Source organism: Trichogramma pretiosum, unplaced genomic scaffold (assembly GCF_000599845.2).
Source record: "Trichogramma pretiosum strain Unisexual culture from Peru unplaced genomic scaffold, Tpre_2.0 scaffold34, whole genome shotgun sequence".
NCBI lineage: Eukaryota > Metazoa > Arthropoda > Insecta > Hymenoptera > Trichogrammatidae > Trichogramma > Trichogramma pretiosum.
The window spans coordinates 1,704,309-1,728,542 of NW_019641683.1; the positions used below are offsets into that span (position 1 = coordinate 1,704,309).

The 24,234-nt window shown below is 36.8% G+C and overlaps 1 protein-coding gene across 2 annotated transcripts in view; it reads left to right on the forward strand.

Moving 5' to 3' along the window:
• The window catches only part of LOC106660015 (histone-arginine methyltransferase CARMER), a 50,618-nt gene that overhangs the window by 16,648 nt on the left and 9,736 nt on the right, over window positions 1-24,234 (forward strand). For both annotated transcript variants that reach the window (XM_014382829.2, XM_023461076.1), the window contains 3 exons: window positions 417-683; window positions 5,906-6,128; window positions 6,842-7,128. In XM_014382829.2, coding sequence (XP_014238315.1) covers window positions 417-683; window positions 5,906-6,128; window positions 6,842-7,128 — 777 coding nt within the window. The remainder of the gene's footprint in view (window positions 1-416; window positions 684-5,905; window positions 6,129-6,841; window positions 7,129-24,234) is intronic.

Sequence of the window (24,234 nt, forward strand, 5' to 3'; positions counted from 1 at the left end):
CACTTTGAAGCCGAGTTCGGTCACCGTGTAGACACTTTATCAGAGTATTAGTCCTTAACTGGTATTTTACAATGTAAATTTCTGCTGCAACATTCCGTTACATTGATATTGCGTTATTTGATTTATTGCCTGAAGATGAAAGAATGGTAAAGATAAAGATTTAAAGTAATTTCTTGAATTTACTAACGCGTACTCGGCCAAAATGTAGCGTGGATTGCGAACGTGCGAGATAGTACAAAGAGCGCGTCGCGGATGCAAAAAAAGATCGATGAAGACCCTGGCGGCAACATACGTTTCAATTATAAAAGAAACAGTTATTGAGTTGCTTATTATTTAAATATTCTAAAACCAAGCTATAAATTTCATCATTTACTAAAATACAAGTATCACAACATTTTCCATTTAAAATTTTTCAGGAGGTAGAATGTTTCCTTCTCGTGGTGATCTTCACATTGCGCCATTTTCAGATGAAAGTTTGTACATGGAACAGTTTAATAAAGCTAACTTTTGGTATCAAACTTGTTTTCATGGAATTGATTTATCCGCTTTAAGAGGTCAAGCTATAAAAGAGTACTTCAGGCAGCCTATAGTTGATACTTTTGACATTCGAATTTGTATGGCAAAATCGGTTAGACATGTAGTGGATTTTCAAACAGCTAATGAAACTGATCTTCATAACATTGGTAATTATGTCAGAAATTTAAATGTGAATCTTAGTGAAGTCTAATGCCGAAAATATTTTTTGTCTGCAGTTAATTAAAAATTTTATTAGAATTTTTAGGACTGCCCATTACCTCTTTTAAGAGAATCAAAGTTAGCATTTGTCCGAAATTGAAATTATCGCAAATATTAAAATGAAACCTAATTCCGTATTGAATAATAAACAAAAAATATAAGAGAATGTTTTTTGTAGAATTCCGAAGTGATCTTAGCACTCCAGAGGTTTGCAAAATACAATTTGCAAAAAACAAGTTTTTGATGATTACAGAAAAAAATTTTTTTTGCCATTCGACTTCTCTGAGAATCGGTCTCATGCACCACAACCAATTATTTTTATAAACTTTACATTAGCGTAAACAATCAACTGTCTGTAGCGCCCTTTTTGTACTTGTACTTTTTATACGCAAACAATTTAGAAGCTATGGGAGCTATGGAATAAAGAAATAATAATGAAAAATAGCAAAAACCGTAAATCGGAAATCATTCATAGTTGGTTCAAATTTGGTTTGATATTTGTGCCGACAAGAATACTTTCTGGCACGGATATTAGGACCGTTGCTGTGCTTGGACCCTAAAATATGTCATTCTAAAAGGGCGTCTAATTATTTTTAATTTTACATTTATAGTTTTAGACTGTAAAAAGGAGAAATATTTTTTTTCTGGGGAACACATAAAAACCCTTTTCAATACCCTATTTGAAAGTATTTTATCCAGTTACCCAGTAACAGTTGAATAGACTGATATAAGTTTTTGTAAAAGGACCTGTAAAACATATTTTTACATCAGAAACAAAAAATTTTAATAATAATCCTTAATTTTCATGTTTTTCATTTATAGGTAAAAACACAGATGTGTCCCCTTAAACAAAATAAAACCTTAACAAATCATTTTGATTCATTCAATGACTTTAAATTTTTCGATAGGTACTTAGAAGGTCAGTAGACTAATATCAATATTTTTGACTATTTCAACTGGACAAAATACTTCTAAATGGGGTATTTAAAAGGTTTGTTAAGCGTTCTTCAATATAAAATGGTTTTTGACGTTTACAGCCTTATACTGTAAATAGACATTTAAGGGGGTAAAGGCACCTTAAAATCAAATTTTTTTATACGATTTTTGAGTAGGATTTTTTCTCCCCTTTTCATCACATTTTTCGAAATTCTAACATTTTGATTTTGTACTGAGATACAGCTGTTTCCGTGAGCTTTTTTTCTATACTTTACTTATTAATTTTTTTCTTCTTTTCCGTTTTCCGAAATAGTGTTTTTGGTCATCTGTCGAAACTTTCGGAGAGTACCGATTGAGCTTCAGCACCACGGTTGCGTACACTTCTTCAGAACATCAATCCTTATAAACTGTAACGGTTCCCGTGACCGTACAATATTCGTAAAGAAATTCTAGGTGATGCGCGAACTCACGTTGGTCGCCGGCTAGCTCAGTACTCGGTGCGACAACTCGCACCGACCGCGGCGGCGTCGTGGTCCAACCTAGGAAGAAATAACGGGAAAGGTTTTGCCGAAATAACAATTCGCGAATTAGCATAGTAAATAAGAAATGAATTATTATTAAGTTTCGAGTCCGTCCGTGCTGCTGCACTCACTCACGTAATACGCAGAATCGAGTGGCAATCCGTTGCCACGTACAAATAAACCACGTGGAGATCCGGCACGCCACACCGCTTCACGTGTCCCAACAATCAAGCCCGTCTGAAGGCGTACACGCGAGTCCAAGTCGTACGTACCCCACGCACCCACGACATTTGGTGCTACTCGTTCACGCTAGTCCTGGTTGTTCATCAGGGTACACGCACTTGCGACGTACGGCGCGATAAAACTTACGCCCGACGCCACTTCTCGCGATTTCGGAACCACGTCGATGTGGTCGTGTCAGCGTCAGAAAACGATCTCGCCGCGCTGCTCACAGTCGCGCGGCTCGCAGGAGTGAATCGATCACGTGACCAATTCGTCACCCCTGCTCCAAAATATTCGATGGCATCATGCGGTTCGCGACACGCAGTATCCCCACTCACACATACTCGCACACATATGCGTCTCGCTGCCACTGCTGCGTGGTAAAACATCAGTAAAATTATACATTTCACATTAGTATGGCTGAGGTGGCGAGAGAGTTGTGACGACGTAACGCGACCGTCACAAAACACAAGCACTTTAGGAGTGATAGAACACGCACAGTAGGGTGGAGCGAAGTAGGCGAAAAATTTTAGATCACTTTGGAATAGTGTTCAAAGTTCATCTTTTACACAAACAAAACAACAGCCGTTCACTAGACGTTGGCAAATGATATTTTCTACTGCAACCAGAACGTCAAACTCCGTTTTTTCGTATTTTTTCGTTTTTCTCGAATAAAAATTGAACTTTAAGCCAAATAAACGAAATAAAACGTACCGGACCCTTATAAATTGATCCAACCTTTTTTAAAATACAATAACAATCAGTTTTGATTGTTATAGTTACTCCTAAAAACTCTTGTGTTACTGGTATAGCCCCAGTAACGACGATCTTTCGACTTTTTTTGCGATTTTTTGTGCATTTTCGATATCGTCCCGAATGCGTAATCTGTAATAAAAAACAAGTCTGAGACCGGTAATCGCTTTGTCAAGAAGTACACTTTGAAGGTACAAACGCTCATTTTGATCGAGCTATAAGGAAAAAAACGTACCGAGCTAAAACATCAGCCATTTTTTACACTCCTTATACTATTTTTCCATGCTATCGAAAATTGGCACTATCGATTCGTTCAAAAAATTTGAAAAAAAAACTTCTTATGTACGTTAGATACAATGTATAGTAGTTTTTGAGCTAGGAGAAGGAGAAGACTTGAAGAAGGTTTGTGGTCAAGAAAATAGAGACGGTTTCATACGATCCACTTTGCAATCTCGCTCTCGGATGCCCATGTTTAATACAAAAAAAGAATTTGCCGTTGAATGAAATTTGTATATTTTGTAGTAATACAATTTTTAATTCTGATTGCTTAAATTAAACTATGAAATAAAAATTGTATTTTTGATTGTATGTTTTTATATTCATTAACATAATATATTTTAGAATAAAAAAAGTACAGTTCTCGTGATAAATTGTTCGATACACTATTTGCATAATAAACTGTGAACATACTGAAATCTAGTCCGGTACGTTTTTTTCCTTACTAGACGTTTAAGACGCGCTCCGCGCGTATCAATTTTTTTATTTGTGTTTTGAGGTTAGTTTAAGATTCAGAAATAGTTCAGAAATAGTACGTTTCAAACGCGCTTCGCGCGCGTCAATTTTTTCATTCGAATTTTGAGGTTACTCAAGTACTAACTGTCTGTTGACAGTTAGCAGCACAGGCACTCGTATAGAGTCGGCTCGCGTCGGGCGTCGTCGTCAGTGTCAGCCAATCAGAGGTCGTTTTACGCGGCTTCACTTTTCGGCCGTTCTCTTTTTTATAAGTAGATAGCTCGATCAAAATGAGCGTTTGTACCTTCAAAGTGTACTTCTTGACAAAGCGATTACCGGTCTCAGACTTGTTTTTTATTACAGATTACGCATTCGGGACGATATCGAAAATGCACAAAAAATCGCAAAAAAAGTCGAAAAATCGTCGTTACTGGGGCTATACCAGTAACACAAGAGTTTTTAGGAGTAACTATAACAATCAAAACTGATTGTTATTGTATTTTAAAAAAGGTTGAATCAATTTATAAGGGTCCGGTACGTTTTATTTCGTTTATTTGGCTTAAAGTTCAATTTTTATTCGAGAAAAACGAAAAAATACGATAAAACGGAGTTTGACGTTCTGGTTGCAGTAGAAAATATCATTTGCTAAAGTCTAGCGAACGGCTGTTGTTTTGTTTGTGTAAAAGATGAACTTTGAACACTATTCCAAAGTGATCTAAAATTTTTCGCCTACTTCGCTCCACCCTATTATACATTGGATTGGTGCTAGGGTCTACCGAAGCTTGACACTCATCCATATAACTTCCATCACAACACACATTACCTTCTTCATCCAAATATTTTTCTTTTAACTCTCCGGTGAGTGATATCTAAACCTTTCGGAATTTTCCTCGGGTTTTTAAACCCTTCAAGACATTTTTCACAATGCTTAGGTCAAAAAGTTTTGTGTGGCTCTCCTTAGTTGTCAGGCTTTCAGGAAATTGGTAGATTGTTTCGTCATCTTCTAGTTGTATCGTGAGTACCTTCACACCCGTAGTTTTGGAATCCAATGCCACTGAAGCAAAGCAGAATCTGGCTCGTACATCAGCCATTTTATCTTGTTGATTTATAAGTCGACTTTTAATTCTTGTGGGTTAGGTCGTGAAATGAATGCTGCTGTTGATGCTAGTTAAAACTGTTAATAAATTTATTTACATTATTCACACTGAGTTGATATCAAACAATAATTAATGATTAAACATAGGTAAAGGTTTACCTGAATCAACAAGAAGTACAGCTTTTGTTATTTATAACTTTTACGGGCAAGCGCCATGCAGATCACACATGTCTCTCTTCATGTGTCGCTTATTACGCAGTTGCGACTCTCATATGCAAATTCTAAATAGTGTCTGCTAATGAGTAATTATCAAACGATATCTAGCGTGTCGCTTTTAAGTTTTAGCTGGTCTCAAACTTACAACAATAATACTGGATTAGAACTATAATATTACTATAGTTTATATAATGCATTACAGTATTATGATAGTTCTAACCTACTATTATAGTACTTTTTTCTTAAATCGAAATCAGAAAATTCTCAAAAAAGTCTAAAATACCGCACAAGCGTGAGCGAGTGAGTATAATGCGTTAGTAAGGCATGGAAATATGTGACACGTGTTTTCGACAAGAAATTTCTTCAGCTTTCTGATAGTGTGCTCGGATTCTGGAAAATGGCGAAAACAAAATTCAACATTAAATATCTCAAAAAGAGGGTTTTTAAGATTTTAAAGAAAAGTCTAAAAAGAAAGCTGAGAAAATTTCATATCAAAATGCATGTTTTCCAGAGAATACTTTTACTAACTGTAATACGGCCATGAACATGAAAAAACGTGGCTTTTCGGCGCGCGGGGCATCTTCTTCGGCGTGTAGTTACCACTGTGGCGTAGAATCTTGTTTATTTATCTTATATATTTTTATAGTATTATCAAATATTTTTATGATTAAAGTACTATTTTATCAAATTTTAGAGATCAATGTTGATTTTCATATCCTCGAAAGTGGAACTTGTCACGGTCTTGCATTCTGGTTTGATGTGGCATTTATTGGATCTATGCAACAAGTATGGTTGAGTACTGCTCCAACAGAGCCGTTAACTCACTGGTATCAAGTAAGGTGCTTACTTGAAAATCCTCTATTTTGTAAAAGTGGACAATTACTTTCTGGAATAGTAAATTTAACAGCTAATAAGAGGTAAGAAAAACCGGAACCAAGTCAACATTTTTTTCGAATAGATCACAATTTTTTCTTTATAAATAAAATGTAACATTCGACCCTGCTCAAAAACTCATTCATTCTTATATAGCAATATCTCAAAAATAATAACGTCTAATCATTTTAATAAATTCTTGGTGAACTATGATAAATAATTAATCAACGTCTATTATCTATTATCAACGTCAACTATCCAATCCTGTAAAGCAAACTAACTAGGTACTCGATTTTTCGAGTACTCGAGTTTTTTCGAGTAGTCGCCATGTATTTGAGTTATAAGTGAATAAATGATGAATTAACAATCTCTAGACCCCTCCGTTTGTGTGTACATGCTGATAAGTGTGACACTCGCAGAGCACGCTCTCTACAAAGTAAAATATAAGTCAATTCCACAAATCTCTAAATTCTTAAAAATGTCAATTTTCAAACTATAAATTGTTTCAACTTTATATTTTCGAAAAGCCCCATCAACAATCATTCTGATTTTTAAAAGTGGAATATTTTTGCTATTTTGTTAAATAGGTACGTCGCATAAAATACGAATTACACTTTGCAGTACTATTAAAATTATTCACCTCAAAAATACCGCAACGGTATAACAATAGTTTTGAATTGTTGTAAATTATTAAAATATCGTAGAAAACTTTACTTCAAATATTCATTTTTCTAATTCATTTTTAACAACATTTCAGACAATCTTATGATGTAACAATTGAATTGATGTTAGAAGGAACTAATATGGGAAGTAGTAAAAATACATTGGATTTAAAAAATCCATACTTTCGATACACTGGAACAGCCGCTCAACCTCCTCCAGGATTAAATAGTTCATCTCCAAGTGAACTGTATTGGAACACTATTGATGCCCAAGGTGCAAGACAGGCTGTGAATATGGTGAGCGGGATGTCAGTCAATGGTCTTGGACAAGTATCAATAGATACAATGAATAATACAAATTCAAACAACTTATCTCCTCAAGGTAAATTTCATTTTTTCAAAAGTACACTAGAGTCCGTTTGATTCGGTTCGCTACTATTTTTTATTTTCGAACGCAGTTTTGCCAAACTCACATTTTTCTACTACCTCTCTGTACTGATTCGGACCTAACCACCGGTTTCTTGATAAGTCGCATCAAAAATTGCTCAAGCCCCTATCTACACTCGAAACGTAATCTGCAATAGCGAACCAAATCAAGTAGACTCCAACTAAATCTCAAAATATTTTATACAGAGAAAAAATTTCATTTTATTTCTATATACTCAGATTATACTGTCTACCAATTTTGCTAAAAGTAGCTAACGTGCCTAAGTAGACAAAACTGGAAGCCATTTTAATCAGCCTTGGCTTCCTGTCGGTCAGTATGTTATGTACCGGGGCGTCCATTTCTCGCTGGGGCCGATGCGCAGGTACGCAGACGACGTAGACGAATCGGTACGGTAGTGATGGTCCTGATCGGCCGTGGAAGTAGATTCGATTCTCAATGAACACGTTGAAACGTGAAGAAGACACACGCGCACTCCTGGTGGTGGTGATGCGTACGACGATGAAAAAAATAACCTCAAAGAGGTAGGCTGACGTTGCCTCGACTCTCACGAGGAGGGCTTACGTCTGGGGACATCACGTCGAAGACGTATAACGAACTCGTTGTTACTCGCCGCGCACGTGCTCCGCTCGTTCGAACTACAAGCCGGAGCTTGTCAAAGAGGTCGATGACCTGCGGGTCGTGAGACTCCAGCGACGCAACTCTTTACTCTGGACGATCTAACCTGTGCCGAGAGTCAAAAGGACATCCGGCCTAGTTGATACCCGAACACAAGGTCGACTGAAGAGAGGGGAAGAGGGAGTATCGGCACTCGAGCGTCAGAGTCCCGCACCGGGATATTCTCCCGTGCACGAAGCTATGGCGATGAGCGACTGTGACATTCTCGTTCGACGGACTATGTCCGGTAATTAGTTCAGAGACTAAGTTCACTAAGTAACTCAGAATCTAAGATCGCAAAATAACTCAGAGACTAAGTTCGCCAATTGCTCTCGAGACTAAGTTCACTAACTAGCTCTGCGGCTGAGTCCTTCACGGATATGCTCCTAACAAAGTTCAAGTCCAACAGAGGTTCGTCAATGTAATCGGTTCGCAAGTCAATTAGCAAGAGCTGTGGTAGTGCTCGGGTGGTCGTTCAAGAATGAATGATGCTGCAGCGAAGAACTGCGCTCAATATATACTCGTCAGAAAATCGACAGCGGGAGGGAGGAGGGAAGGGATAGCCGCCGGACGGGTGATCAAGCCGTCGGTTCAGATAGCTCAAACGCACTGTGGCTGTAGGTTTTGAGGGAGTAAGGGAAGGATAGCGCCAATGGTCGTGCAGTAGGTGGAGCAACGACTACGTCGGTGCCGCTGCAGAGTTCAGTTTGCGCGTCTGAACCTGCATCAGCGGTGCCGTTTTATCTATTAATGACCCTACGGTTCGTGCGAGCTTGCGGGGATACGAAGTTGTCGGTCGCGCTGGTGCTTGCGGTGGTCTTTCATCTGAGCGTATCCGCATCGGCGGCTGCTCTTTTATCTGAGCGTCGGCGCGTCAGCGGTACTCTTTCATCTACCTACACTGAAAAAATTTTGCACTGAATAATAGATCTCTACAGCGTGAATGTATCTTATATTCATCAAATGAACAACTATTTATGACACAGTGAACACAAAACAGTATACTAATATTTTGAAGGGAATCATTTGTCACTGTGACAAGAATTTGGCTTCACGCGTGACGGTATATTGCGATATCGACAATGCACATGTCAGAACCACCGTAAAGCCAACGCTTGAAATCGATTACGGCTACGCATGGCACTATTTATTAGCTGGCTGGCTATAACATATATGTATACAAAACGGATAAATTAATTTTTTTCCGTGTAAACTTATTAGAAACTATCATTTGATACACATATTCATGCTTATGAAGTCATTGAAACAAATCGCCACACTTATGTAGAGGTTCAATCACTAACCAAAACTTCACCATTGTTATTTGTTGAACTAGTTAATAATAATGATGTTGTTACTAGGCATAACTGATAAGCGATATTTTTGTTACCTTTGTAAATAATATTGATAAGTACAATAAATCACGACTATTTTACTGCAATATTTTATAAATCTTTTTTTTTTAAATAACAAAGTTTTTACAATATTTTCGAATATTATAAAGAAAATAGGCTCGTTTATGTAAGATTTTACTTAAATATAGTCCAATCGTCGAATCGACAACAAAAAGTGCTTGATAATCGCGTTCACCGTGAACCTAAATCCCTGACACCATCGTCGTGAACTTTTTACAAGTTATAGTCCAATATAGTCCAATCGCCCCGACAACATGAAGTGCTTGATAATCGCGTTCACCGTGAACCTAAATTCCTGTCACAGTAGCCGTGAACTTTCTTCAAGTTAACTGGTGAATATAAAGTTAAGACACTATAGTGTGATATCAATAAAAGACCACAGGTGAACACGAATTCAGTGCAAAATTTTTTCAGTGTACGCGTCCAAGCGTGCTCGAGACGGTTGGTTATGCTAATGGTCGCGGCGCTCTTTGATGCGTGCCGGTGGTGTGGTATGCGTCTACCCAAGCGGCATATCTCCTCGTGCCTGCTCCCTACTAGCTCGACCCTCGGTCTTACCCACGGTCGATAAGGAAGGTTGCGTATGCATATCCGAGGGCGCTGCCTTTCGCGCTTGTGTCATGCTGACGAGGCGGTCAGTACATTACAAGTAATTCAGTCTCTCTTTTTTCATTTTCATGTACCCCCCTACCCCCCGCAAAAATTAACTTTTTTGTTTTGACCGCAGAGCCAAAAAGTTTTGTTTGGCGCAGGAGGGAAAATGTATGTATAGGATTAGAATGAAGATCAAAATATCTAGTTTTATTTATTATATGTGAAATATATTCGAGCAGATTTTTAATTATCGGTGAGACTTGTATTTTTGGAGAAAAAGAAATGCAATTATGGAATTAATTCGTGACATTAAAATATTCCCTGCAGGACTACCGTTAGGCATTACTTCGTGAGGAGCCAGGAGTCCCGTGTTATTGTTGCAGGTGTCATCTTTCCCTTGTGTTTTATAATCACATTGTCTGATCTTCTTTTTTTTTGCCCTTTCTGTGACTCTCAGTTTTGTTATATCTGAATATGTAAGGGGTGACACTACTTAACAGTTAGTTTCAGGCAAGGATAAACCAAACTAATGTTTAAAGCTTCAAGAACACCACTGCAGCTCTTCTCTTCTATTTTTTTTGTCGTTTTATTCGTTCGGGACAGGTTTAATCGAAAGCAACCGTGACCAGACAAGAGTTGTGAAAGGTGGTACAGGCGTCGTCCTTGTTATACGCAGATAAGTTCACATTATACACTGTTCAAGATGGTCGAAAAGGTCGAACAGGTGAAGAATTCGATGAACTTTAAGCTTGGTAAATCTCAGATCTAGTAATGCTTCTAAGTACAGAACGATTAGTTGATGAGATTGAGGAATCCTGAAACTTCTGCAAAATTTGATATTAATGTATCATATTGATGTAACCACCCACTTTTCCCTTGATGTATGCGGATTACTTATGAGCGGTAGTTTTTGGAACGTAACTACTGCGTTTAATGAAGGATGTCTGTAATTGATATCTCTATGTCTTCTTTCGATGGGGTAATATTTAGGATGGATATTATTCACTTTTCCAAGAATCATTTTTACAACTATTTTTTCTAAAAATTAATAATCCTGGCAACCAATTCTTGATACCTATTCTACTGAATCCAATATTACGACAGCCAATATCTCGAATATTACTTCATGTTCGAGAAATATTCGAACAGGTATGAGCGAGCGCTTGTACACGCACACGTTCACGTGCTGTGCAAGCGTCGGAGTGATTCTCACTGCGCGGCGAAAGATGGCGTCGCGCCTCGGCACGTGCCGACGGCAACTCTGCTATCTGCGCATTATTCGCGATCTCGGCCTTCTCGTTTTTGCACTCACCAAGCAAGCATCTCGTGTGTGTGTCTCGTGCGACGACAACTTTCAACAGAGAAAATTCCCGACGTCATCTCAACCAACGCTACTTCGAGCATCATCAACAAGGACTACTCATCAGCTGGACAACTCCAATTGAATCAACATGCGCAAGCCAGTCAACGAGGACGTTTCGGCAAGCCTTTTTCATCGCTTCACTCATCGAAGCGCAATTCATCGGTCTGCGAATCGGGGTCAATTCATCGATTGCGACCAGGTAAAGACACCTCAACTCTCGGGATTATTTTGGCGCATCTCAATCGCACAAGCACACGACGAGTGAAAGTGAGGTTACACGTAGCCATGTGCAATTTCACGTGATCTCGGCCAACTCATCCGGCTGCTCACACTTGCACACGAGAGGATTAATTTAACCTCCTCGTTGTGCTCCGGTCTGCTCACAATCAAGTTCAACTCGCTGTGAACTCAAGAGAAGCGTTGCCCATCTCCATTGCTACAACTCACAGTAAATCAGAGTGGATTAATAAAATCAAACTTCGCATTGACAACTCAAACTTGTAAATGCACTTTGTAAATACTCTTTGATAATTAAGTGTGAATTAATACAATCCAACTTCGCTACGACTACTCAATTTATTTGTGCAATTATTGACAAATCAAGTGTAAAATCAATTGACAATTTCAGTGAACTCAACAACGTTACAATTGTTATCAACATTTTGAATTAATTGACTCAGTTTTTATTAAATTAACAGTGATTTTGAGTGATAATAAAGAAAATTGTGAAAATAGAAAATCATGTGACTCATGCAGTGTTTTCTTTTGAGACCCTATCATGCACCCATTCAATTTATTATTAATTATTTAAACGATTCCTGAACACTTCACGACAGACATTTTTTCGACTCATACATACATATATAGGCTAAACCAGAGTTAGCGTTACAGAAACAACAGAAATTTGAAAAAAGTATGTATTTTAGAAGAGAACATTGAAAAATGAACTTCCTGATGATTTTAGCTCTCTAGATCCACCCATCTAGGATCTACCGAGTCTCAACGTTAGATATTCATTTGGCAAAAAGATTTGCAATGTTAAAATGTATTTTCATGAGTTTTTCAGCTTTTTTACGTCAAAAACGGTAAAATTAGTATCGAAAGAAAAAAAACTTTCACATGGAGTAAAGTGCATCTGGGCAATATTGGAGTCTAAAATCTTGAGTTTTAAACGCTCTTTTTATTTTGTATAACTACTATATTAGACCCGAATTGCATCCAAATTTAAGGTCTCCGGGCGCAGGATTATTAAAAAAATCTTGAGCCTGACCCGTTATGGAAATTCATAGAATTTGGTAGGATTAGAAGGGATAGATGAGCGATGAAACAAGTTGAAATCAAATAATATCAATTTTATATTATAGTTATTTATGCAACAAGTGCCCAAAAGGCGTTTTTGGGCACGAGTGTGCAGAAAAAGAAAAAAAAAGAAAAAGTGTTTTTGAATACACTTTTATTTACTTCATTTTATTCATTTTATTTATTTTATTTATATATCACGCACTAGGATTTAGCCATAAAAATAAACAAATACATATTATTTGTATATTTTTTCCTTATCTTTTCAATGGTGCAATTAGTTTTTGGAAAAGTGGCTTTGTTTTGCAAATAAAACGAAAATAATGAAACTGTTAATCAAAAAAGTTATTTTATCTGTTCGAAAAAGTTAATTTTCCAAAAAATGATTGCACCATTAAAAAGATGAGAAAAAGTACACAAAAACCATGTATTTGCTTATTATTAAGGCGAAAGGGTAACGCGTGAAAGATAAAGAAACGTATAGTGTAGCGAAAAAACAAGCCGTGGCGCTCGAAAACGGCCGAACGTGCGCTCTTTTCCTCTTCACCGCTCGAGAAAATCGAAAAAGTCCCTAGAATTTTATTTAACCCTTTGCGAGTGCGTTGAAAACTGAGCAATCCAGCCGTTTTCGCTGCCCGCGCGTGGCGCTGGGGCATTACTCGCGTTTTTACCCATATGGGCTATGTCACGTTAACCGTGATAGTCAAAAAAATGAAATTAAAACGAAGTATGTACTTCTGAAAAATACAATGAAAAATAAAAATCCTGAAATTTTCAGCCCTCTATGTCCATTCTTTAGATCTACAGCGGTTCAGGGTTGATGGTGTTGATTTTTTAAATTTTATTCCGATTTCTTAGGGTGAATATGAAAAAATTGTTGAAATATGACTTTTTATGTAAAATTTGATGAGGGATTCAAATGTGTTATTAAAAATATTTATAACCTAAAAGTCCATTAAAAATGCAAAACTGCTTAAATGAAAAAAATAAAGTTGTTCGTCTTCATCGATTGGGCCAAAATTTAAATATGTTCATCGATACATCAAAATACAATTTTCGACAAAGGTTGGTGATTTTTGAAACAATAAAAACGATTTAAGAGCATCATAAACGTAAAAAAAAAATTTTTTTTCTCTCATTGTCTTTTTGGACTATCACGGTTGACGTGATATAGCCCATATATGACGTACTCAACGTTCGGCCTGACAGTGCGGTAATTCACTTCTCCATATCTCCTCTCCATTCACGACGTTATCCCATACATAATATCCCGTTAACGCCCAGACGGACAGATTTTTCTTTTCTTTTGTAGTCTGAAATTAAATCATCTTATCAGAGCGAGAAAAATTCTTGAGTACCTAATTTTTATGCAAAATTTAATGTACATTTTAAATATGAGTTTATAATTAACCTCTGATAAATATTTAAAAAGTCGTAAACAATTTACTGCGAAAAAACCTGATTTTTAATTCTGCAAAAAAAATTTTTATTCCAATTTTTTTATGAAAGGGACTTAAGACGTGGCCAATAGTACCCAAAATTGTGGAATAAGAACCTAAAGTTTAAAAAACCATAGGTGTGATATGGAGATTCAAGATGATAGCCACCAAAAATACACTTTTCCAAATAAATTTACCAAAAAAATCTTCCAAAAAATGTTCTTTTTTGCTTGTAAACGATACATTTTTTTGGACCCTACAGAGAAAACTCTGTTTTTTTTTCAATCTTTTTCCAAAGTTTTTCACTGTAGAATATGTAAATTGACGTCCCAGTCACCATAGAACCCTCCTCGATGAAGCAAACCCACAGTCCCGAGAGGTACACCGTGTGACGTAGAATCCAGCTAAAACCGATTATTCAATCATGGTCATAGGGGTGTCATTTTGTTCAGTCGATGTGTGGTTACAAACGCAGGCACTTTCAGATATTTTAATTAATTATACACAATTTGACAACTATATATACACTTTTATTCATTGATACAATCTGATAAAATTAAAGATTATGTTAGGATATGGTCTGAAAAAAGTGCAAATTTGGTCCAATACCTGGTTGATTCTCCTGAAGTCTGCTTTTTGTATGTCTACATGTCATGTTCTTAAACTAGTAAAGGTGAGCCAAAACTGGCTCGGTCCTTCATTCAATATTGTTGTATTCTTCATGATTGGACATAAATATTTCAATTTTTTAGTTCCAGTTAATTTTGCCGTGAAGATATACATGCCAAATGTCACCTCCGTGGCATGTTTAGATCTCAAAATCAACTCTATTTGCATATACCATGCATTCTCATAAGCATTATAACGGTTCCCGTGACCGATCTAATCTTTGAGATGGATCCTAGGCACTGCGCGACCTTGCGCTGGTCGCTGGCTAGCTCAGTACTCGGTGCGACAATTCGCACCGACCGCGGCGGCGTCGTGGTCCAACTTAGGAAGAAGTTAACGGGAAAGGGTTTGCCGAAATAACAAGGGGACTGGCAAATTACAATTAAATAAGACAATAATTAGGTTTATTTGTGGCTTATGTCATTAACAAGGCACGCAGCAGCGCAATCGCGATCACACACTCTTACATACAGGACGCGATTGCACACGCATTGAGAGGGCTTGGTACTCGGGAGTTACTTACATTAGTTACGCACGCCCTGGCCGTCGCTGGCCGCTTTTCGTTGCCTTGGTTAAGAATGGCCCCTCGTCCTGTTTGTGCGGCTGCACTCACTCACGCGATACGCAGAATCGAGCGGCAATCCGTTGCCGCGTACAAATGAACCACGTGGAGATCCGGCAAGCGACACCACTACACGTGTCCAGACAATCAAGCCCGTCTGAAGGCGTACACGCGAGTCCAATTCGTGCGTACCGCACGCACCCACGACATTCGGCGCTACTCGTTCACACTAGTCCGGGTCGTGCATCAGGGTACACGCACTTGCGACGTACGGCGCGATAAAACTTACGCCCGACGCGACTTCTCGCGATTTCGGAACCACGTCGATGTGGTCGTGTCAGCGTCCGAAAACGATCTCGCCGCGTTGCTCACAGTCGCGCGGCTCGCAGGAGTAAATCGATCACGTGACCAATTCGTCACCCCTGCTCCAAAATATTCAATGGCATCATGCGGTTCGCGACACGCAGTATCCCCACTCACACATACTCGCACACACCTGCGTCTCGCTGCCACTGCTGCGTGGAAAATACATAAGTCAAATTTTACATTTCACATTAGTATGGTTGAGATGGCGAGAGAGCTGTGACGGCGTAACGCGACCGTCACAGCACCTAGCTCTATAATAACTACGAGACCAGCTTCTATACATCCAAAGTAAAGTTTAAGTCTACCATAGGACCTTGAAAAATGTTTTAAAAAAATGTCCCACACAATTGAAAAATGTCTTGGATTTTAATCACGCTTCTGAATAATTTCAAATATACCGCCTGCTTTGGGTCGCTAACTCATTTTTGATGTCCGTAGATACGTAAATGTCAAGTATTATAACCCAGCTTTTGATTAGTGTAGGTTGCGGATTCAAATTTTACATTTTAGCTATGCAGCAATAATTATTCTATTGGAAAATTCACGTGTGTCAAAAAAACTGTCACCTCCGTGGAAATAAATATCTCGAGCTATGATCATTCTTTTTAACCGCTCGCCCCGTCAAAAGACTCGTTTTTCATGACCGAATTTCGGGTTGTGCGGAAAATTTTGTGCGTTTCTTATTTTTCATACTTAGTTGATCAAAGCAGTGATTTATCACCTCCGTGTGTGTCACATCCGTAACCGAAAATAGTCCATATTAAGCCTAAAATCGGACATGGTCTTCGTAAAACGAAATATCAAGGCCCCAGATTCAATGATTATTCATATTTTATGGTTTAAAAAAGGGTAAACTAGTTCGCGCTGTTCAATGTGACAAAAAAATTTTCATCATTTTTTCATTTTCTATACCCAAAATAGCAGACTTCGGGAGAATCAACCACCTATGAATGTGCTTGCGTTTGTAGTCATTCTTATGTAGAACAACCCTTGAAAATTTCTGCTCATATGCTCAAAAGGTTCACATGGAAAGATAAGATATAATTGCAAAGATATAATTGCATTGTACATATACTTTTTTCACTTTAAAAAAATGAAATTTTTAGCCATTGAAAAATCAAGAAAAATCATCACATTAATTTGGTTGCTATGAATAACTGGTAAAAATTTTAGCTCATTCCACCGACCAGATTTCCCAGAAAACGTGTTTGAAATTTGCAACCGCTATCTCGGCTTGAAATTTTCAAACACGTTTTCCGGGAAATCTGGTCGGTGGAATGAGCTAAAATTTTTACCAGCTATTCATAGCAATAAAATGAAGGTTCCCGTAGAGCCGTTTATTCGATTTTCGATTTAGAAAAAAAGATATAAATTAAACAAATTCTTCGACTTTGTAGGTTAGAAATGTGGGGTACAGACCTCCTTAAGTCTCTTTTATAAAAAAAATTGAATCAAAGTTTTTTTGCAGGTTTCAAAGTCATGTTTTTTCGCAGTAAATTGTTTATAACTTTTTTAATATTTATCAGAGGTTAATTATAAACTCATATTCGGAAAGAACATTAAATTTTATATAAAAATTGGGTACTCAAGAATTTTTCTCGCTCTGATAAGATGATTTAATTTAAAACTAAAAAAAAGGCAATTTTGTGCGTCTGGGTGTTAACGGGATATATATGGGTAAAAACGCTAATAATGCCCCAGCGCCACGCGCGGGCAGCGAAAACGGCCAGATTGCTCAGTTTTCAACTCACTCGCGAAGGCTTGAATGAAATTTAGAAAAATAAACCAACATAGGTTTTCGATATGTTTTTACCGTAACTTTCTACTGGTGAGTTTTTTGAACAGATAAATTTACTTTTTTGATTAATAGTTTCATTATTTTCGTTTTATTCACCAAACAATGCCAAATTTTCAAAAACTAATTGCACCATTGGAAAGATGAGAAAAAAGTAGATAAGAACCATCTAATTGTTTATTTTGATGGCTAAAGCCTAATTCGTGGAAGATAAAGAAACGTAAAGTGTAGCGATAAACAGGCCATCGTGCTCGAAAATGGCCGATCGTGCGCTCTTTTCCTCTTCACCGCTCGAGGAAATCGAAAAAGTCCTTTATTTTAGAGTCAATTCTTATGTAAAATCACGAGATCTTTCGATCTTGCTCATCAGAAAGTCGATCGGAGTTGAACTCTGGAAGTTACAACGTGTTTTATCTTCAAGTCCATTTTTTGAGGTTATGGAGGCAAAAGCTACAAAAAAAACCAATCGAAAATCTATGTTGGTTTATTTTTCTGAATTTTATTTAACCTTTTGCAAGTGAGTTGAAAACTGAGCAATCCGGCCGTTTTCGCTTCCCGCGCGTGGCGCTGGGGCATTATTGGCGTTTTTACCCATATATATGGATCATTCTTCTACTTTTTTAAAAAAGTGTGTGTGGCAATATTTTAAAAAAATCTGAAAAAATATATGTTATCAAACAACGTGAAAAAAGACTTTTCCTTAAGTTTTAGCCTAAAAAAATTTTTGGAGGTGCCTAGCTACAAAAATAAGTGTTGAAAAACGTGTGTTATTCGCTGTTTTTGGCGATTTTCGACTTTTTTTTAATCTCTACACAACCATTGAACTTGAAATTTCGTGGAAGTGATTATGAAACTTATAAAAATGTGCCCGTGGCGCCAGTTTTTAATAAAATGTTTAATGAAATCAATTTAACTAATTGTTTGAGAATACGTTACTTTTTAGGTTATAAAAGGGGGATAATAGAAAATCAAGTTTGTTTGAAAGTACTGGTCATTTAATTGAAAACTGGCGCCACAGGAACATTTTTATAAGTTTCATAATCACTCCCACGAAATTTCAAGTTCGATGGTTGCCCAGAGAATAAAAAAATGGGTACAAAATAATTACATACTTGTTATCGACTGAGTGTGTGTAAAGAGCCCTTAATTTGCCTATTTCAGAATTTTGATTACTTCAAAATTGGCCGCTGTAGAACCGTTTGAATATTGCTGAAAATCGGAAAAATCACAATTTTTCTATTTTGTAATGTTCACTCGGAAAAACACCGATCCTTTCCTAAACTTCGGGGTGTTTTTTCATATGTTCAAACTAAACTAACTGACGTAGGTTTCAACCGGAATATTGCACCCTAGCCTCGTATAGCGGCATTTGAAATAATCCATTTTTCTCTTTGCCATCTTCTTTGCTTTTATTCGTATAATGTTCACACGCTTTTTATTGTGAGTACATTCAAAAAATACTAAAACAATTTTCAAATACTAATGAGGATCAAAACCATCTCAAGACCAATATTTCAAGTACCCTAACGCATTTATAGGTGCATCACGAAAAAAAATTGCAACTACGTTCTGATGAGTCAGAACTCCCTCTTGTAGAATTATCAAAAATCGCCAAAAACAGCGAAATACATACGTTTTTCAACACTTATTCGTAGCTAAGCACCTCCATCAATTTTTTTAGGTTACAACTTTAGGAAAAGTCTTTTTTCACGTTGTTTAATAACATATATTTTTTCAGATATTTTTGAAATATGGCCGCGCACACTTTTTTAAAAAATAGAAGAATGACCCATATGGATTTAAACAGGACAAAATTTTCTAGAAAGCGAAAAATAATTTTCCCGATATGATGAAAATAGACCAAGATGGAAGCATTTGAAAATTGACTAAATTTTGATGAAATTGTTTGTTGCGATAATTTTGTTAAGTAGTGTATTAAAATCCTTGTACTTAATAGTACTAAGAATATTATTTTTAAAAATAACAACTCGGAGAGAAATAACAGGGTTTTATTCCACCACAGATGTCCACGGTATACTTCCAATGACAGCAACGAGGAACTATACTGCGCGTCGTAACGTGTACTTCGAGTAGCGCTACCCTTTTATTCTTAGGATAGCAAGTAACGAACTATTCTATAAGTCGTGCCGGATTTTCCGGGAGAGCGTATGGAATCAACCGGCCTCCGTATGTATCAAATAATTCGGCTGCTGCGGAAAGTAGCACTGCTCGACGTCCGTTACTGTGTAGCGACTTTGCAGCGATGTGTATTTCTGTCTCTCTCACTCTTGCTTAAACTGCGTTTGCTCTGGCTGTGCGACTCGATCACGTGATACAACGTTTATACATATGGGCTATTCTACAACAGTTGTTGCAGGCCCAAAAATGAAGTTGAAACTAACCATTTACTCTTCAAGAACACAATGAAAAATGAAAATTTATTAAATAATACAGCAATGGACGCGGTACCTCCTTGCATCAACCTGTCAACAAGTATATTTTACCAATGCTGTTGATACAAGTTGTTTTTTAAATCGCGATAGCTAGATGCTACTTTGGCATCCTCTTGGAAAACTCACGATTTTATTTATATTTTATCTTAATCAAGAGTCGAACACATCAAACGATGATAATTCAACCCTTTACTTAACTCAAATTTTATTAAATAAATTGTACACAAACGAAAAAGTTAGGAATCGGACTGGACTCGAACCAGTGCCACACGCCTATAGCCGGCGCGTACTCTACCATCTGAGCTACCGAGTCCTCTTTCCAAACTCATCGTTATTTGTGTACAAGAGCAGATGTTATTATTTTTGACTCTAATTATTTAATTTTATATTTTTATAAAATTATATATTTATATAAAAATTTTATAAAATTATATATTTATATAAAAATTTTATAAAATTTTATATTTTATAAAATTTTATATTTTTATAAAATTAAATAATTAGACGGCGGCACTTGTTAGGTAAGTGCCGATAAAATATTGTAATATGTTTATCGATACATCAAAATACAACTTCTGATAAAGTTTGGTAACTGAATCTCTATTACAAACAGTTTGGTAGCTTGCGAAGAGCCAAAAACATGGAAAATGAGGAAAAAAACCGTAACGTATAACAAAATTGCACTTTTGCGCGTTAATGGGTTAATTGGAAGAACGATGCTGGTCCCGGCCAGCTCAAATTTAAAACAATGTTAAAAAAACCTTTTCATTTCGAACGAAACCCTGCTTATTTCGAAAAATTTTTTCTGAATTTTTTCGAATTTTGCGGGTTTTTAATACAACTTTTTTAAAATGAAAAGATTATAGTCTAGAAATCATTCATTCATACTTCATTTTGAATACACGTACAAAATGTAAACAGAGTGAAACTCAAAATATAACAATAAAGATTCAGAATATAAACAACGTTTAGTAAAAGTAAAAGTATTTTGGTTATTTTAGTCTCAGTTCTGTATTCGTCTGGAAAATTTTTTTGACAAAAAAATACCAGTTTCCGGACCAATTTTGGCTGAAGCCAAAGAATTCTAGATCTAATAAAGATCTAGAGCATCAGAATAGTTTTATCATTCTTTAATGTCTTCAGAAACGTCGTTAGAATTTTGCATCAATCTTTGTGATGCTCTAGAGTGAGCTAGAAAGCTTCAATCGGAAACTTGAAACGGTCAAAATTTATTAAAATTTGACAAGGAATTAAAAAAAAATATTTTCAAATTTTTTTACCGGAACCATCGGGTTCCAGGAACCTTTATATGTTAAAAATAGCATTTTTCGTCTCTAGAAGCTATTGCCTTCAATTAAAAAATCTGAAAAAATTTGAGGTTATGTATTTTGATGAAAAAAAAAAATTTTTTTGGATTTTTCGAGGCTTCGTATCGTCCTAAAAAAATCATTTTCGTAAAAATAGGGGTTTTGGCTTCAAAAGGTGCGTTCACTTTTTTGAAAAAATCTGAAAAAATTTGAGGTTACTTTTTTTAATAAAATAAAAAAGTGAAAAATTTTTCGAAATTGTTTGAATTGTTAAAAAGTACTTCCATGAATTTTTCAGATTTTTTAATTGCTTCAGGGCTTAACCCGTTAACGCCCAAACGGACAGAATTTTTTTCTCTATTGCAGTTTGCAATTAAATCATCTTATCGGAGCGAGAAAAATTTTTTGGTACTCATTTTCTAAGTAAAATTTAATGTACTTTTTGAATATGGGTTCATAATTAACCTCTGATAAATATTAAAAAAGTTATAAACAATGCGAAAAAACACGATTTTGAATCTTGAAAAAAAACTTTGATTGAATTTTTTTTTATGAAAGAGACTTTAACTGTGGCCAATAATACTCAAAATTGTGGAATAATAAACTAAAGTTTAATGTACCGTGGGTGGGATTTGAATATTCAATATTTTTTTTCTAATGTTGATCGTTTTCGAACAAAAAAGTACATTTTTTGGAACATTTTTTGGTAAATTTCTTGGTTAAAGTGTATTTTTTGGAGTCAACCATTTTTAATATTCAAATCCCACTTACAGTACTTTAAACTGTAGGTTATTATTACACAATTAACACTTTCATTCTTTTTTTTCATCATATTCGCTAACGCATTTATGTTGTAAAGGTTGACACTTTGGCCGGGTTTTGATACTCGATATAACTCAAGGTATATGTATTGGGGTTGAAAAAGAAAAAGAAAATTTGTTTAACTTTAATTGTTTTTTAGGTTTTTAAAACAATAGCTGTGTATTGTCACTACCGGAATCACTGTTGATAAAAGTGTTGCTATTCGATGTGCTGGTTTCGTAAATTTTAATTTGCATATTTAGCTAAATGCCCACTATATTACCTCAAATTTTGTGTTACGCACGTTCACCCTCTTTCGCGGCCCGTGCGCGATTTTGAAAAAAAACCGCTGCCAATGTATTGGCAAGTAGCTTCCTCATACTTTTTCTTTAACTTCGAAATAATTTGGAAATATTAATATCATCTTTTCTAATTTTTTTCACAAAACAGTTTCAATCATAAATTATTTCTGTTTGTGGAATCAATTGCCAATGATCTTCTATTCTTTGATATATAATTATTATCAAATTTTTTTCTCGATGACCTAACAATTAAGGTAGTTCCCTCAAAAAAAAAATAGTTTTTGTACCAGCGGCCCGAAAGTGACTACTTCTCTGCCACTGTGCAAAGCGAGAAGAGCGATTTTCGGACCACTCTGTATAAATAATAGTATACAGGCCTACGCCGCGAAAAAAGAAAGCCCCAGAGCACGTGTTATCGGCCTCGGCTTCGCCTCGGACACTAATTGCACGTACTCTGGAACTTTTATTATTTTCGCGGCCTATGGCAGTAATATACTATTGGCAATATTAATATCATTTTTTCTAATTTGTTCACAAAACAGTTTGAATCATAACAGAAAAAAAAATTTTCCCGAAAATATTTTTGAAATTCGAAAAAAAAAATTTTTTTGTTCGTTTATCGCTAAATCAAATTTTCTGGCTTCATCCTTAATCCGTCCATAAACAATGTTTTGACACATCATAAATTTTGGGTACGAAACAACACAAAACTAAGAAAAAGAAAAAAATCATAAAAACCAAATTTCAGTTTCAAAACATAACTTTTCAAACTTACGGTGAATCTTTACGCTTTTTATCTTAAATCAAAGGTTAAAAGCTCTGCCTTAAAAAAAGTATTACTTTTATTCAAAAAAACCAGTTTGTTTTAGAACAAATATGATAAAACTAAAAAAAACATGAAAAAAAAATTTTTTTCTCGAAAATCCCTCATAACTTTTTAAATACTTAACGCAGAACTAAAAATGATGTTTTGGCTTCTTCCTTACATCAAAACGAATGAAATGAGACATCTACAGTAAGGATACGAACTACCGTCATCGAAATATCACTCAGCACAGACATACACACGTACATACACACACACACACACACACACACACACATACTGCACCAGCCTCCGTTGGTCTAGTGGGTAGAGGCGTTGGGCCATCTATCTGCTAAACCAACGCTGTGCTGAGGGAGCGGGTTCGATCCCCACTGAGGGAAATTTCATTCGTGATTTTTCGCTCGGTGAGGTCGAGCTCGAGCCCGAAGTGGTTCGGATTCCACTATAAACTGTAGGTCCACGGCTGTAGGCAGCCTCCTGGAGGGTGGTGAAATATCCTCCAATCACCCTGCGGCCCAAGTTGAGAAGAATTCCCGCAAGATGGAGCCCGAAAGCCAGAACTCCTAGTGTTGATGTTGGACAACGGAGTGCATCATTCAGGAGGAAAAGCGCCAACACAAGGAAGAGCACCGACCCCTCGGCTCCAAGTTCCAAGGTTGGAGCCCGATATCAGAACTTCTAGTGCTGGCGCTGACCGACGGAGTTTCCACTCATCATGGAGGAAAGCCAGGAAAAAAGCGAGAGGTGATCGCAAAGAGGCGGAAAAAAGCGTGACGGTGTAGTGGGTGAGACCCGGACCTCTATCACAAGGACGGCTACTAGTTTAGCTTCCGGCGAAGTTCTGACGAACGTACCAAGAGGAAAAACATCAGCACAAGGGAGAGCACCGACAAAGACGGCTCCGGAAGGCGGAAATGACGCTGGATGAGGGCTCCGCGGGGCGAGCGGGGGATCACCAACGAGTTGACACGGTTCCTGAACCCCTGATCACTGCGCCTTGGCGTGCGGTGGATGGGGGATGTAGGGAAATGACCAAGTACGTCGATGCAGCAGCACTGCTAAAAGGCACCCACCGAAGTAATATCTAACGATGGTTCCGGTGGGAATCATGCCAGAGTTCGGAAGGGCCACTGGTGCAAGGGTTCACCCTGCCCACGCCCTCCCCATAAAAAAAAAAAAAAAAAAAAAAAAAAAA